This window comes from Plectropomus leopardus, chromosome 23 (assembly GCF_026936395.1).
Source record: "Plectropomus leopardus strain MGB_pleo_1.0 chromosome 23, ASM2693639v1, whole genome shotgun sequence".
Lineage (NCBI taxonomy): Eukaryota > Metazoa > Chordata > Actinopteri > Perciformes > Serranidae > Plectropomus > Plectropomus leopardus.
The window spans coordinates 18,300,512-18,318,213 of NC_142198.1; the positions used below are offsets into that span (position 1 = coordinate 18,300,512).

A 17,702-nucleotide genomic window follows, 5' to 3' on the forward strand; every position below is an offset into this window, starting at 1 on the left:
GACATTGAATTGTCTTAAATCATTAGACATTTGAGATGGGATTTTACAAATCTTTTTTCATGACATTGCATAAAAATAAAATAAATTTCGCCCTAACCTTAAGTAATTGATGTCGATACATGTTTTTTTACCTTCAATTATAGCTTTTGTAAAATTGATCTTAAAGTTTATTCAAAGTGGTATTAAAAAGTCTTAAATAGTCTTAAATCACACTTGCCTTTAGCTGTAGGAACCCTGTTTGACTCTTTGACAGACAAAATAAGATTTTTGAGGATGTCACCTGTGGCTAAAGTAAACTGTGATGTGAGCTTATAGTCCAGTATCCCTACCAAACTTCTCTTTGATACTTTTTAGAAATGAGAAGTATTTTTAAACACATCTTTTACTCCCATTTCCTGTGAAAGGCTGAGTATAAAAATGCAATTCAGATCCTCATGAAATGAATCCAATAGAGGAAGATGTGCAGTGTGATGGAGAGAAAGATGCCAGAGGATGAGATTCTCCCACCTACAGGGTGCTGCATCGGCGCCTGTGTCATCGCACGGAGGCAGCGGAGAAGACTTTTGATAACGCTGGTAGGGAGGTTGAGGGAGAAGCTAAAAATATAAAGATGACATCTGCTTGGTTTTTGCTGTCTTAGATAACAGCGATGAAAAACATGTAAAGAAGCTTATGGCTGTGTGAGGTCTGACTCAGAGGAACAGACTTCAAAGTGTGGATTTTATTGGCAGACTTAGATTTCTCAATAATGACCCGGCCTGGATCAGATGAAGAGAACACACACGGAGTCAGCTGTGAGTGTGTGTCCAGGACTAGTTTGAGGAGTGTTTGTGACCCTTCGGTGTCAGTTAGCTGGTGAGTTATTCATAGCAGGAGTGACCCAGATCACTGGCCCCCGGCACCCTTACTCTGACTCTTCTCTGTGTTTTTCATCGTCTTTGCATCTGAGGCGGGGCCCCGTTCATTACTATAAAAACTACTCAAAAGCACATGAAGCCAAAGAAGTTTGAATTCTGTGTGTACAATTACCTTCTTCTGGGTCATTGATCCCATAGAGGAGGTGTACCATTACAGGGGTGTGAATCACTGGTTTTATCACAATACGATATATCGATATTTTGGACAACGATACGATATTTGCTGATATCACAAAGTCTGCCACGATATGATTTTTATTCGATTCAGTTAACATGCCTGCAATTTGTATGAGCCGATGTTATTTTTTCCCTATTTTTGTTTCAGGCCAAAACAACATCAAAATAATTAAAACTGGTTCATTCTGTCAGAAAACACATTTTAACTCCAAACCCTGATCTCTCTCCTAAAACTTCCAGGGCTATCTCACTTAAAGACACATTTCTCCCAACAGCCTCAAAATGTGGATTAACAACAAGATCTTTTAAAAGAAGTATAAAACTCAGTTCAATAAAAGCTGTCATATCATGGACAAAACAACTGTCTTTTGTAAGTCATGGTTTCCGCACATATACAACATGCTAAAGTTTTTAGTATGAGCCTATGGCATTTTACATTGCGTAAATTTGCCAAGAGGCTTGTGGACTTTTCCTCTACTCATAACTTAGTCAATTGAATTGTATTATTTATGTTGTCTTTTACACACCGCTGGCTTAAATCAATGCGTCTCCCAACAGAATAGCACAGATGAATTTCAGTCTTCATGCATGTTTTTCTCAGTCTAACATTTTTGAAACTGAGCAGCTAATGTTGCTGTTGCAAGAAGTTAGCAAACTGAGATGCCCGGCAGGTACGTCATGTTTCCTTGATTATGGCTTCTGTTTACATATGGCATGTGTCTGTTAACCCCGAGTTTCTCCAAAAACAAACAAGAGCGTTCTCCTCATCGTCTTTCTTTTGGCTGCTTGCCATCATCTACCTGACACTGTGTGACGTTGACACAGAATTTCAAAATAAAGGTGCATCTGAAAGAGGATGGGTCAGTGTTTTCGATTTGCACCATTGTTACAGGATCGTTTCTCATTTAATCAATATATCGATGCAGATCGATGGATCTTTACATCCCGACTTAACAGTTTGAGAACCTGAGTTCTCAGTCCATTAAACAGTCAAAATCTTTTTCTCCCACCGGCTCACCCCAACCTTTTCTTCCTCCTGCAGGGAGGTGTCGGAGCCCAGCGCAGCCGCCGTGACAGAGGTGGAACCAGACTCGGAGAGCTCCGTGGCCCAGCAGCCGCCCTCAGGCGCTGAGCCAGAGAACAGCGAGGGTCGCCTGGAGGAGGTAAGGTCACTGAAAGGGGGGAGGTGCCCGCATCTCTGCTCTGTCTCCCACTAACCTGCATCCTCATTCATATAAAACGCATGTGTAGTTGGCAGAACAAGTTAAGAGGGTCACTTAATACCAACACAACCCCACTGATTTACAAATATTAAATAATTTTCCGCCTTTGGAGATTTTATCCTTTCGATTCTGACTCTGTGTACATTTTATGCATCTTTTTTAACCTCATCAGATTCCTCAATTTAAGGTTTCCACAAATGCTCATAGGTGAATGAAAGGGGTTGAGTTGGAGTTGGGTCCTGGGGTAAAAAGAAATGGACTAATCCCTTCCATCTTCGTTTAATGCAACTAATATTTCATAACTAGTTCATTAGCTTAGATGATCTCTCACACACTTGCCTGGTCTGTCTGGTACCTGCAGAGGGATGTTAAATATTGATGCTGCTGGAATGCAAGTAGATGTGTGTTAAATTAGACATTCATGCTGCAGAATGTGCATGCCTGGCATATCACTGTTGTTTTGTGTGTGAGTGTGTGTTTGGGAGGGAGGAAGTGAGAAAATAAGCTTCAGGGCCCTGACACACCACCTCACCAACCTGGCCCATTTTGAGAACCATCCTCACTTATCCTCACCTTAAACATTTGATGACCTGAACCCAAATCGCACATTAGAGCTTAAAGTTTTCATTTTCAGTCATTTTCAGTGAATATCACAATATAAAACATGTATACTGTTTTAAAAATTATAAACATAGGAAGGCAGCAAGTACTTTCCTTTCTTTTAATCATTTACATCTTAATATAATTTCGAGCAGCTGATATCCGACTGGTCTGTTTACATGAGTGCACAGCTGATAGGTACAGCGGTTTGTTTACATGATGTTACAGAAGTGCTTTTTATTTTTTTGAACATTTTATTTTATTTTATTTTTCACAATATACAAACAACACAGTTAGAAATTGCCAGTACAAAAACACTAATTTACATTACAAATAACTAAAAAAATAAATTATCAGACAATAAAATAAATTTGCACATAAGGATTCACATAAGAATATAACTAATAAAGTACAACAGCATAACAAAAAGGGAAAAAGGGATGAGAGACAGGATAGTATTAACCCTTATGACATGGTCTAATGTAACACTAGTGTGGTAAAAATAGAGAGAGATCATGCAGGCCAATTCCAGTTTATAATGAGACTGTTCAGCTATTTTCTTCGCAGTGTATTTGGGTGAAACTAGAAAAATGTTTGATCACTCTGCCTTCATCAGCTCCCGTTCTTGCGTGTGGTGTGTCAGGGTCTTAAACAGCATTTTATAGGATCAGAGTATTGCATTTTTATTTATTATAATTATAATGTAGAGAGTCTCTGCTTTAGCTCATTATGAAGCCACTGTTAGAGTCAGACGTGGCCTTCACCACATTGATTTCCATTACCTTACATTATATTTTAGACATTGGGCTTTAGAGAACCTAATTTAGATTTAGTGGTGAGCTGTTATGCGATTGAAGTTGTTATCAGCATGTGTTTTTTTGACTGTTTATGGGTTTTCTTTCGCCCTTGGATTTGCATGAGTAATGGGCCCAGACAGTGTGTAGAGATGCATCAGGGTTCGTTTCTGCTGTTTCTTTCACCCTGTTTTCATCCCCTCTGCTCTCTTGCTCGCTCCCTCACACTGCCTCTCTCTCTGTCTGTTATTTACTCTCTCTTTCACTGTCTCTCCTCCCCTCTTTGTCCCCTTACTTTCCATCTTTTGCCTCTGTATCCCATCATGAACGCTTCTCTCTCACTATATATATTTATGGTGTGATTGCTGTTTAAAACCCCATTGATTGCTTTGTTATGAAGGTGCCCATGCCTCTTCCATTGCCCCTAATGGTACCTGCTGCGTACTACTACTACTACCACCACCACCACCACCACCACCACCACCAACACCTCCTCCACTCCTCCTCCTACTCCTACAACTCCTGTCCCGCTAAGCCCAAGTGCGTCGCTGGTACCTGAATTAGGCCTGCAACCCCATGGCACTGAGTAAAGCCTGCAAGGCCGTCCCCCTTGTAGCCCTCCAGTGACGTGCTGAGGCAGCAGGAACTGGAGCTATCGCATCAGACCGCCGACCAACAGCAGCGGCAGCAGCCATGGTAACTGCAGCAGCACACAGTTGCCATGGTAACCCAGCCTCAGGGGTTGGGAGCCTGCTCGCCGATCTGAACCGCACTGGACTGCGCTGATGGTGGCGTAAGGGAAGGGGAGGGCGTCTTGTCGCTCTGTGTCGCCTCTCCCCGCCTTTTCCTATCTGCCATTTTGAGGATCAACACATCCTGAGAGTGTTGCCCTCCGCGCCACCGTCCTTCAAAAGACGAGACGCAGCCCAGAGAAAAGACAGAACTCTTCAGCTGTCCAGTTTTGTTTCCGCCAGTACCGCCAATCCCACATTGCCCCCTGCTTGTGGGGTGGAATAATGACTTTGGACTGAGAAATCTGCACTTACCTATACAGTGATCAGGACATGAGCGTTTACACGATCACTGTTTTAAATACGCTCCAACTGAGCAACTGAGATGATCTACCTGGAAGTGATGATTTTTTCGCATGGAAACTTTCTGGATAAGACTTGATGATGTGGACTTTGACAGATCTCGAACACTATTTTTGGCTGTGCTTGCAAGGCTAACAGTCGTCCTCTGACTTGTCAAGCTGGACATTTGAAAAGTTACTTCAGTAGCGCAACTGTGCATTCAAATTCTGTCACCCTGCTCAAAGTTGCCATTTATAAGAGAACTGTACCCCCCAAACTCGGCACATGTTTCACTGCAACTGAGACTTTTAAAATACACGGTGCCAAGGACAAGCAAAATGACACACTTCATGCACCAAGAATTTTTGTGGGTCGCACTTATCATCCACACTGAGAGCTGGATATATTCAACAGATCATCAGCCTCCCTTCATCTGCAGCCACACCGACGCTGATCTCACGTGTGACTCAGTGTGTGTTTGACCAGAATATCTGCCTCTGCTGCGGACCTGACAGATGGACTTCGTTACACCCAAAACTTGACTCTTGCATCTCGGAGTCATGCCAGAAAACATACTCAACACGAAGTCTGTCCACCTCTTCATTTTGACTGCTTTCTTGGATTATAATCTAAAAAGGACACATTCTTTTGGATTACTTTTTCCATCTGGTATTACATTGAAAAGACTTTTTTTTTTTACATGTGCTGTCAATTTGCAAACTCAAGGACTATGTAGCAAAACGTCTACAGGACGTTAAACACTCACAGGACAAACTGTTGTGATCATTTTTGACATTTCAAATACCCCCCAAGAGGACTGCATATTGAAAAATACGGACATCTCACAATTAAAGACACTTCAAGCATCACAAAATGGATTATTTTTTACTTTCCAAGTGTCTCACAGATCATGGACTCGAACAAAGTATACGTCAACCCCCGACTCCCCGTCAGAATCCATCCGTTTGAAACCCAAAAGACTGACACGTGACTCTCCGATCAGCAGTCAATCAAGAAAAGTCCTCCCCAGCCCCGTTCAAGAAAAAAAGTCCAACCCAGTGATCAGTTCCTGCATGGTGGCTAATCTGCACACTCAAATCGAGCCCCGCCCTCACTCCTCTGCCTTCTCTGATTGGATCCTTGTTGCCTAGATACAGTACACACTGTCGTGCGGTTGGGCCATAGTCGAGCCAGTAAGGAATCAGGTGTCAAATGGTACCAGGCAATGACTTGTGATTATTCCTCTAATTAAAATGTTTACAAGTTTAAAAAAATTAACTGTAAAAAAAAAAAAAAAATCCTCAAGATCTTTTTTTTGTAAATAAGAGGAACTATTTTTTGTCCTTTTTGTAATTTGGTGCAAATTCTTTGAACTGTCACGTCACTGCAGTTTTAATCTGAAACCATGATGAATGTGTTCATGGTTAATTCGACGTGCACTGCTGGTCTACTGCTGTGCGTTGTTAATAATGTTAAATCTTAAAGGTGAATTGAAACTGCAGCGCTGATGGTCCAGACAGATCTTTGAGTCTTCAGCACTCTGTTTTCCACTTCTGCTCCACAGAACGCAAAAGCAGACCAGCATATCCTGCTGCAAAACATTACAACATCACATTTATGAGCTTGGTCCAATAATGCTCATCTTTTTAGTTTTTGCGTCACTATATGATGTTAACAAAGGATATTTTAGGTTAGCAAAATTCTTTTTTTACATCGTCTCATGAAACTCCGTAACATTTACCTCAACTCTGGTTAGGGATGCCATTTAGGACATTTCTCACCAGTTAATAAACTCGTGACAACGCGTGTTTTGCCGATTACACCAGATGTTTTTTGAAGCAAAGATACTCATTGATGGTGCTCAACATCTGTAGAGCGTTGTATAAAGTTACTCACACGTAGTAATGAAGCAGTCACAGAAAATGCAGTGTCCGTCCGTGAGATTAGCCCTTAATGCTGTCGTTCTAGGGATGCAAAATAATATCGGCACTTCATCGATATCGGCAGATATTGGCTTTAAAATGAAATATAGGAATCGGCCAACATGCTGATTTCTGTCTATTGCAAACCTTTTTTTTTCTGTACATGTACAAAAAATCACCCTTAAGTTGAAGTATTTTTCTTATTCTGCCCATTTTATGAATATTACATACACGGAAAAGTGTGTCATGTTTTATTTTAAAATAATAATTGGGCAGAATTGTCCTTCCTCAATATTACTTATTATAAAATTGGCCTTAAATTTAATTCAGAGTGGCAATAAAAAAAGTCTTAAAGCTAGCTTGCTTTAAAAGCTGCCGGAGCCCTGTGTTGAATTCACCTCCCGTCCTCCAGAGGAAATAAATTGAGTCCAAATGGGACGTGATGGTGGTAAAGTGACAGGATGCACTCAGACACACTGACAGACACTTTGCTCGTCTCTATTCTCAGAGCCCGCTGATGGACATTATCTTGTAATAACATACAGCACTGAGATACGACCCAGTTTCACACAGGCCTACTCATGTCCTGATGCACATTATGTACTTGCTTTGTCCTTAGAGTCTCTCACACACACATACACAGACACACACATACACACACGCAGGGAATACAGCATCATGATTTATCTCGGTGTCTCTGAGCAGAAGTGGACGGCGGAAATGTGTCTGGAGTCTCTCAGTATCGAACAAGAACTCTCCACTATGTGGTTCAATTGGAGCCTCAGGGCCTCTGTTACTTTGACCCCCGCCCCCACCCCCCCTCCACTTTTTCCTGTTTCACCTCCTCTCTGTTGTTGCCTGTTTGGGTTTTGACTCTTGGTTCTCATCTCGCCCCGCACCCCTGGGGTTTCTGTATGTTCTCTCCCTGTCTCTCTCTGCTTCCAGAGCACCACTCCGAAGGCTTTCGCTGCTCGCAAGATATCCCTGACCAGTGAGTACGCCAGTTACATCCTTCGTCCTCCACGAAGTCGTTGTTTTTTAAGCTGCAAATTAAATTTTTTGAATTAAAATAAGCATACAGCTTTCCCAGAATAATCCCAAAACAGCCAGAATGGTGTGGATGTGGCTGTGGTGCTGTGGAAACATTGTGATTAAAAGCGAAACCCACGACTTTGACGTGATGCTTTCCGTGCTTTCGACTACACTCACATTGCTCTTTATACAGGTGCTATCTGTATGTATTTACTGTATGCTTCATATTTCTTATTTCACTGCATACTGTAAAAGCAATACATATAAAGTAATGTGCACAGTTGCTTTTAGAATAACAACCAACAAATATGTGAAAACATGTCGATTCATTAAAAAAATGCCACCTTCTGCAAAACTATGTGGGTTAAAGCATTTAAGCAGTTATTTCTGCTTTTAGGATTTGAGCTTCTGCAGTAACTTACTGTAACCGGGAATGTATTTACTTCCTTCTCGATAATAAGCATCTTATTTTTTGACTCCGCTGCAGGCAGTAAGACGTCTCCAGCCGCCACAGATGGAGGAGCAGGTGAGCCCGAGACAGGAACTGCAGCAGGGAGGAAGAGGCGGTGGGGCTCCAGCACAGCAGTCACTGCTAAGAAACCATCCATCAGCATCACCACTGACTCACTCAAGGTACAGAGCACAGAAACCAGGACCAGGTGTCTGTGCAGGCGGGGAATCTTTTCTCGCTGTGTTAGATCATATTCTAATATTTCTCTCCCTGTCTCGTCCCTATCTGTTCTTTTTCCTCCATCATCTCCTGCCTGTGTGTCCCTCCTTCAGTCGTTGATCCCGGACATCAAAGTGAACCAGGAGGCCGTGGTGGAGCTGCACCCGGAGGAGCTGCAAATGTCCGGGGACGAGGAGAGCCTGGACGCCACCCGGGGAGACCAGGATAAAGGCCTCAAGATCCGACGCACAGTCACACAGGTCAGAGGAGGCTCAATGTATCAGTGCAGCGAGATTAAAACATCACAATTCTACTAAAACTAAACTTCAGGTTGACACCTAATTCAAAGATCGGCTTGAAAATTGTTCCCCAAATCTTTTGTTAGTGGTTTTTAAACTGTGTTTCTTTTGTAATTCCTCTTCAGGTTGTTCCAGGGGACAGCCAGGAGAACGGACAGACGAATGAGGAGGAGGAGGCGGAGAAAACAGAGAAAGAAAAACGCCGCCGCGCTTCCAGAGACAAAAGGAAGAACAGTGTTTCTGAGGAAGCTTCAGAAACACAGATGTCTGTCAAGCTCGATGGAGAGGCAAAGAAAGGTGAAGTGCTTTACAGAAAAGTTTGAGTTTTTCACTAGATTTAGCGTGTTATTTTTCAACCTGGACCATACTTTCACATTTTTGTGTCGCAACTTCTGAACATGATGTGAACACAAAAAGTGTCTGACAACATTATGGAAAACATGACTGCAGAGAATGACATTTTGTTTAAGATTATGATCATTTTTGTTTAACCAGAAACAGCCTAAAATTGCTATTTTCCAAACCCACCAGACTTAATTTGAATAAAATGATTTTATCAATGTGTAACACACTTAATTCAAAGTCGACAGAAACAAAATAAAACTCACAAACTCACACTCTTGGTTCATCCAACAATCACCAACTCTGGTTTGGTGGAAATAAATCCATAATTTACTCCAATAGCCGTTAAAATATGTCAGCTCTATACACACTAAAATTACTGCTTATTTATATGGAATCTGGTAGATTTAGCAAAAGGTATGTTGAGGCTGTTTCGGGTTAAACAAAAAGGACCTGCAGCCTGTATCGCCACTGAAGTGCTCAAAAATTGTTGTTCCCGTTAGTCACCTAAACGCGGAAAAAAAAGGTTCAGGTTGAAAAATGCTAACTTTATTCTTTAAGTGCTGAAGTTTGTTGTCTTTGCTGCTTTCTCTCTTCCATCATCCTTCTGGCAGCGCTTCATTTTCTCCGAGTGGGAATGTCGAGGGCACTCGTCTCACCTCTTCCTTATCTTTTCTACAGTTACCCCGAGCGACAGTCTGGTGCGTCGCTCCATAAGTCAACAGAAGTCCGGTGTGTCCGTCACCATCGATGACCCCGTCCGCACAACCAGGCAGCCCTCGCCGCCTCACGGCAAAGTCTCAAACATCATCCACGTCACCAACCTGGTGGGTTTGTAACTGCATCACAAGGAAGTACAAAAAAGTGTTTTTTCAGTCATGTTTGAGATTAAAACTTTCTGTAAGACTGTACAGAAAATTCCAACATTTCTCAAATCTAACCTACCAGTTTTCCAAGAATGAGGCGTATTATGTTGATGCCAGCGGTAACCACATCACCATCATCCCTGTAATTAGAGTCAGGAGCGCTCGCCCAGGTATTATGGCTGTAGTCAAGTATCACCTTAACTTTCGGGCTCACTGCGTGACCAAACAGACTGCGACAAGACGAGACATTACGCATTTAATGACTAGCATTTGCACATTTCTTTTTACTGGCGTCATAGAGGCAAGACTTAAAGTTGCACACGGATCAAAGTCGACCAGATATCTAATGCCACCCTGCCTCGCTGAGCTCAGAAAAAAAGCTTTCGGCTACAGTAACGCTGAATCCAAACAGACAAGTGTGAGGATTTATAGCTCTGCTGTGTGACACCAGAAAAACACACTGAGACCATGTTGTTATCGAAACTAAAAGATATAATAACTTTATTGATATAATAATAATATAGCACTGTTAAAAGCAGAGTTTACAAGGTGTTTGACAAACAAATCAAAGCAGAAATTCAACACAAACGAGAAAAAAGGGGTAAATTTAGGATAAAATTAAAACCAGAGCATAAATAATGCAGTGTCAATTTAAAATTATACAAAGAAATAGACCAAAAATAACAATAGAAACAATAAAAGCAACAAAACCACGAATGAAAGCAAATAAAATAGATAAAACTTACATTAAAAAGGTAAAATATATTTAAAAAAATACAAAAGGTTTATCCTCTAAACTGTGACCATTTAAAGACGTTTCTCTGTCTGATGTACTGTAGCATTTAACTTAAAGTACGGATGACCAGAAAACTATATTAAAAAATCTCAAAAACAAAAAAAAATAAATAAATATATAGATATATATATTAGAACTTTCCTGAGGTCATTTTCTTGTTTTTTTATTTTATTTTAATTTTATTTTTTTTCAGGTATTTTGTTATAACTTCTTAGTAATTTCATGCTAATTTTTGGGCCATTTTTGTGACCTCGCTTGTCACCCTCTTACCATTTTTTTTTTTTTTTTTAAAGAAATCAAACCACTTTGCTCAGGTTTCACAGGATTAACTGTCTGTTATCTGTTTTACATGGGAAGATCATATCTGCTCAGCTCTAGTCTCGTGTTTTGCTTTGCATGATCTGACCCACTCTGGCTGTTGATGACGGTTGATTTTGATGAAGCTCCTCGTGTGTCCCACAGGTGCGACCTTTCACCCTGGGTCAACTCAAAGAGCTGCTGAACAGGACGGGCAGCGTGGTGGAAGAGGGCTTCTGGATCGACAAGATCAAGTCTCACTGCTACGTCACGGTGAGTACCAGCTAGTTTGGGCTGGGGTCTAAATTATCAACTTAGATTGATTTTGAGACCAAAAATCAGACTGGACCGTCATACCAAATCTTGCCACCAGGTGTCGTCCTTGACTCAGCAGCTATAATGATAATGAGAGTCCATGAATGAGGGTGTTGTGACTCCGGTCCACTTGGTGGCAGTAATACGATGTTAAGAGCGGTTTCCAACCATCAATAAACACTAAATAAGAAAAAGAGCAAAGCAGCAACACAAGCTGTCAGCTTTAAATCCAAAATGTTCCCATAATGGCGCCATTTTTGTTGTCTTTGAGACTAACTCTGCCATTCCTTTTGTCTCATCATCCCGAAAAACAAGCAAACGTTTTAGTAAACGAATAAAAAAAAGTATGCTTCATTCATTATCTACGTCATGTTGCCGGTTCTCGGTCATGATTATGTTAATCATGTTGTGCAGAGTTCCCGCGGATTCTAAAAAAACCTTAAATGGTACTGAATTTATTAATCTAAAATAAGGCCTTAATTGGTGTTAAAATGTCTTAAATCAATCTTTCCAAAGTATTAAAAATACTGAGAAATGTGGACAAGGGTTTTTATTAATCTTTTTTCTGGCGTTATATTTAAAAATCTCCAAATAAAGAGTAACTTTAAAAATGAAAGTATTATTTATCAAATGTCTCTTACAATAATGTCACCAAACATCCGTGTTTTATTATGCAGTAAATATTTCACCTTTCTCACCTTTAGTAAGACGTCAGGTCATGTTTGTTTTTTTTCTTTTTTTCTTCAGTTTGGGCTTTCATAAAATTGGTGTTAAATTTCATCCTGAATGACATTAAAAAAGTCTAAAAAATCTTAAATATCACTTGTCTTAATCTGTAGGAGCTCTGGTTGTAATGTGGCATTTTATCAATGCAATAAAACCTGGATTACGCACCGTGACGTCATCAGCACAGGCTGCTGATCTGAGCTACTTTTTCATCTGCAACAATGTCACAATGATAAATGCTGTTTTGCATGAAATCAAACTGAAAATCGATCTAACTCTAGCTCCGACAAATAATTTTAAACATTTCACACTGTGTTCAGAGTGTGCAGCCTGGTGTCTTTCATCTGCGTTGTTCTGCTGAAACTGTTGATCAGTGACTCGTTGAATTTATTCGGTGTTGATGGAGCTGCCAGGCTGGCCTGTTCAAACTTTTGCAGATTCATGTTTGGTTGTGGCGTGCACCGCACAGCACCTGAGGGCAGGAGCAATGTGAGAGGGGGAATAAATCTTGTTTTATTGTGTTTCTGTTTGAGTATAGTGCAGAAAATGAACATAAACCCCCGCAGTGCATCGTGTAATTTTGCAGAGAGACATTTGAGCTCTGGAATTAATAAAAGCATTTATGTGATTTTTTTATTTATTATTTTTTTCACAAACCTCAGTGTTTTTTGCTTTTGCAGCGTGTGTTTTTCAGAGATGTGATTTCACCTCCAGAGCTAATGAACTTTGTTGCTCTTCTCTCGTCTTTGTAGTACACTACAACAGAGGAGGCGGTCGCCACCAGAACAGCCCTCCACGGGGTCAAATGGCCTACGAGCAATCCCAAGGTCCTTAGCGTCGACTTCTGTGAGCAGGATGAGGTAACAGACGCTTGAAATGACATTTTTCTCTATTTGTCCTCGTCGATTTATTTAAGAAAATAAAGAAGAGTCGTCCAGTTATTGGAGTAGCAAAATAATTTTAGTATTTTGGATTTTTTTTCACCGCTCAAACAAGATGATGATGTCATAAACGGGACATTTTTAGCATCACATTTGAAATTAATTTGTCCAATTTCCCACAAAGTGTGTTTTGGAATCAGGTTTTCCAGGTTTCCCACAGTCACTGGAAACCTGGGAAAGTCCTTGAATTCCACAGTCCACATTTTCCAGCCTGAAAAAGTCATTGAAATAGCAAAAATCATTGAACATTTTTGAAAAATTCATGGAATTTTGTTGTTTGTAATGAAATTGCTGCAGTACTCTTTTCTTTAATAAACTTAGCTGTAATGTAATGCAACGTTATGGCAGATTTATTTCCTGAAGCTGATGATGTAGCTCTAACATGCGTCGATGGAACGTTTTTTTTTTTTCACCGTCATATTGTTTTCTTTATTTTCTGGTTGCATGAAATTATGTTTGAATAGAGTTTGAACGCACGCACGCGGGATAGTGGAGCTAATGTTGTTTTTTGAAAAGACCTGGAAAAGTTCTTTTGTCCATGAAAAGGTGTTGAAACGCTGGATTTGGTTTTCGGATCAGTCAAACTTTAACATCCTGGCGTTCGTCTCCTTGTTTTTTTTGCAGCTGGACATCCATAAAGGCATCCTGAAGCCGGACAGGGACGAGGACCTCGTTGTCCCGCCGGGTGCTCCTCAGAACCGGCTGCCCCCTCTGATGCCCGAGAGAGACAGGGACAGAGAAAGAGACAGGGACAGGGAGCGCGAGCGAGACCGGGAACGGGAGCGAGGCGCGGTAGGAGTGCGGGATCTGTGGGCGGAGCGGGAGAGGGAGATGCAGCGGCGGGAGCGAACCCGGGGCGAGCGGGAGTGGGACCGGGACAAGGTCAGGGAATTCGCACGGCCGGGAGAGGACGAACAGCGGTCTCGATCCAGAGACAGAGAGAGGAGGAGGAGGGACAGAGCCAAGAGCAAGGAGAGGAAGACGGATAAAAAAGGTAACACTACATATGTTTACACACGTATGTCTTTGCCTGAAATATACACAACTTTGTTTTTAAATGGAAAATATTTAATATTCCAGCACCCAAACTTACAAAAACTTTCCATAAACTGTCTGTCTCTGTTTGTCTTTTCTCCTCATGTCCTGCTGCAGGGTGTCTGCAGGTCCTCTATACGAAATTAAAAAAATAAATATATTTTTTTTAAAAATCTTCAGAAATAATAGGCCTTGAAAATCATCAAAGGGTCTGAAATGAGGTTAAGTAATATTAAAAAGGTCTTAAAAAGCATTAAATATAAGTGTCTGATACTTGCAGACACCCTGTTCTGAATCCTATAAGCTCAATATGTTTATTAATTATCATAAAATGCAAATGAAAAAATGAGTTATCAGTAAAAAAACGCTATTAAATATATTCTCATCATAAAAAAATGTGATGACAACCCTGTTTGTCAAAATAATGCACAAAAACATCAACACAACCTCTGAAATGTATATTAAAAAAATAATTTGTAATATGGAGTACACACAGTTACTGTTATCCTGCATGATACTGCTCACCTCCCGTCTCAGTGTGCGCAGTGATAATTTAATGTTTTCTGTTGTGTCGTGATTCTTTTGAGAATCTTTACACGCAGGTCGAGTTACGCGCCAGTGTTTTGAAAACAATCCATTTTTTTGTCATTAACAGAAAAAGGAGACGAGCCTCCTGCAAAATTACTCGACGACTTGTTCCTGAAGACCAAAGCAGCTCCGTGTATATACTGGCTTCCCCTCTCCGAGGAGCAGGTTTGTCTCTTACACACTTTGTTATAAACACAGTTTAATGTCACATACGCAAGTGTGTGTTTATATGGATTCCACTGAATATTAGTCCAATCAGAGTAAAAAGCCCCAAAAGAGCTTCGGAAGTTTTGATATGAAGAGTCAGACACAGAAGTCGAGGTGGGTGAATATACGAATATACTCGCTGCATTGCAGCTGATTCTACCTGCAATTTCGAAAATTACATTATTACTGATATTGGCCATAAATTGTCTTTTTTTTTTTTTTTTAGCCGTCGGCATGAGATCCAATTTTGTGTTTTCATTTTTCCCTCTCTCTCCTCCGGCTCAGACACACACACAAAAAGTAACAAAAACATCAACACTTCCAGCCTGAGATGAGCCGGGCTCTTCAAAATAAAAGCACCATGGATTCCGCTTTGGTCTATTTAATTATAGCAGTACTTTATTCAACCTTACTATAATAATACTTCGCTTTATTTAACAGTAGTTTATGTAACGTCATTTTATGGCAGTAGCTACTTTGTAACTGTAATTCATTTAATAATTTGGTATTTTAGTAGTTTACAGGAGATTTCAAAATATTGAGATATATATCGTGTATCGCGATACAGCCTAAAAATATCGTGACATTATTTTAAAGCCATAACGCCCAGCCTCGGTTAAAGAATATTGTCCATGCAGTTAACACTTCATTTCAAGCAACTAAACTTGTTTTTTGTTCACCAGGCGGCGCAGCGGCTTTTGGACCGCACCGAGCGGCAAAAAGAGCGTGAACGAAGGCGCAAGGAGCAGCGGGAAGAGGAGGAGAAGAAGCGGGAGGAGGAGAAGAAAGAGAGGCTTAAGGGGCGGGAGAAGGACGTCAACGCGACGGCGAGCGGCGGAGCAGCCGGGCGAGGATCCGATGGAGAGCGGGACAGGGGCCGCGGCCGAGACAGGGAAGGGGACAGGAAGAGGGAGGACAGCCACCGTCCCAGACGGCCTTCCGTAGGCGCCGGCGGCGGCCGCCGCTCTCTTAGCCGTGGCAATCAGAGGGATAGACGCCGCTGAGGGCCGAGTGGCTGCAGGGGAAGGTGAAGAGAGAGAGGGACGCGGCGTGGCGAGGGACATCGCAGACAGGAAGTTTTGGGAGGGAGATGCGTTTCTCTTGTTCAATTCATGACTTGCGTCTGCTCCTCGCTGCCCGCCCCACCGTGCTTTAATTCGTCCACTTTGACGCCAGCGTTGTCTTCCACACACTTCTGCCATTTCCCCCCTCCACCTCCTCCGTGTCACGGTTAATTACATGTTTTGTTCTCGTAAAAACGACGGTTTATCTCGTTCTCTCTCTGTCTTCCAGAAGCAACAGTCAGTCCTTTCCCTCCGTAGAGAGCGGCGTCCCTCCTCGTCTCCGTGTAGTGCCGGTAAAGAAAAGAAGCAGAGAGGACGGTGGTTTTTTTGGCTCGCCTCAGCATTTTGTCCCGCTGAGGTTTGGGAGCCCGCCTCTTTATTTTAGTTCTGCGGGCGCACAGTTCCTTCCTCCTCAGAGCCCTGTAATAAAACCAGTCCAAAATAGATCCCCGACCTTCAAATATTTTCTAGGATCAGTTTTAGTGTTCTCCTCTTCAGCACTGACTTTTTTTTTTTTTTTCTTAATAAATGTCAAAATTCACAGGCCGTCTTTGCAGTGCAGATTTTGTTTTGGGGTTTTATGATCATGTTCATTTTTCAGCCTCGGAGAGTCGGGGTTGTTGTGCGTCGCAGCTGTTTGTGTGACCTTCATCTCCCACGAAGATGCACCTGAAGTCTCAACACTGTAACCGAGAAACGAGCGATGCAAAGAGACGTGGCGTCGTTGTCTTGATGCCAGAGACGTGCCCGAGTTTGTCTTTAGCGGACGTTTTTTGGAGCCGAGAAGAAGAGCGAGTAGAATTCTTGTTAAGTGGTTTGTTCTGTAATAATTACAGGAAGCTGACCTTCCATGCACTGAAGTCTGCGTTTAAAAAATCCCTCCTCTGACCCTTCATATATAAATATATTTAAGAGGAGCCACAAATAAGAAGTTTAACTTCTGATAGAGTAATGGCTGCAATTTTAATATTTTTAATTTTATGTTTTTAGCTCCAAACAGTTAGATTTTGTTGTTTTTCTCCCCTTCTGGAAGTGCTGAATGTACCGAGGATTTAAAAAAAATGAATAAATTTAAATTGGTTATCAGCTGCTCTGCTTGGATGTTTTTGTTTTCGTTTTTTTTTTTTTTTAAGAAGTCGTCATGACCTGGCTGCAAGCCGCTGAGTTGAGTTTTGACCTGTTAATGATGAATACATCGCAGAAGTATTTCAGTCATGAGGGTGCAGAGGAAATGACTCAAAATCCATTTTAGCTCAGAGATTGCGCCATAAGACAAATTTCCAGCGCCTGAATAATATAGTGAGTTTTATTAAGAGTATTAAGAGCTGTGCGGACCTTTAATCGCTAATGTTTGGTGCACATGTTTAAAAAAGTCAGTCTTGAGTCTGTTTTTCTCATCTTGATTCTCTGACAAAATCAAATATGTTTAATATTATCGTAATATTATAATAGGTTTTTAGTTTTGCCTCATGCAAACACTAAAGTTCAATGACATGAACATTGACAAAAATTAGAAACTTGTAAGAAATATCCTGCAAATTGCAAAAAAATAGTAAAAATTGAGAAGGAAATTATCAAAAAAGAAATTCCAGGAGAAAATTATTATAATTTTTAAAAAATCAAGAAATCTATTTATGATTGACAGTTACATATTTAAAATGTACACAGGGAAAAAAAACATTTTTAAGAATTTCCTGTGTTCATTTTCTTTTTTTTTTCAATTTTTTTTTTGTGCTTTTTTTTCCAGGTTATTTTCTTGTAACTTTTTATAAATTTCTTGCTGAATTTCTTGTCGTCCTCTGAATGTTTCAAAAGTAA

At 41.0% G+C, this 17,702-nt stretch overlaps 1 protein-coding gene across 2 annotated transcripts in view; it reads left to right on the top strand.

Moving 5' to 3' along the window:
• The window catches only part of acin1b (apoptotic chromatin condensation inducer 1b), a 28,563-nt gene extending 11,593 nt beyond the window's left edge, over positions 1-16,970 (top strand). For both annotated transcript variants that reach the window (XM_042512576.2, XM_088073949.1), the window contains 11 exons: positions 2,137-2,257; positions 7,652-7,697; positions 8,226-8,371; positions 8,522-8,668; positions 8,833-9,004; positions 9,731-9,876; positions 11,174-11,281; positions 12,802-12,909; positions 13,615-13,984; positions 14,681-14,778; positions 15,504-16,970. In XM_042512576.2, the coding sequence (XP_042368510.2) occupies positions 2,137-2,257; positions 7,652-7,697; positions 8,226-8,371; positions 8,522-8,668; positions 8,833-9,004; positions 9,731-9,876; positions 11,174-11,281; positions 12,802-12,909; positions 13,615-13,984; positions 14,681-14,778; positions 15,504-15,824 (1,783 nt within the window). In that variant the 3' untranslated portion in view covers positions 15,825-16,970. The remainder of the gene's footprint in view (positions 1-2,136; positions 2,258-7,651; positions 7,698-8,225; positions 8,372-8,521; positions 8,669-8,832; positions 9,005-9,730; positions 9,877-11,173; positions 11,282-12,801; positions 12,910-13,614; positions 13,985-14,680; positions 14,779-15,503) is intronic.
• Positions 16,971-17,702: the final 732 nt, after the last annotated feature.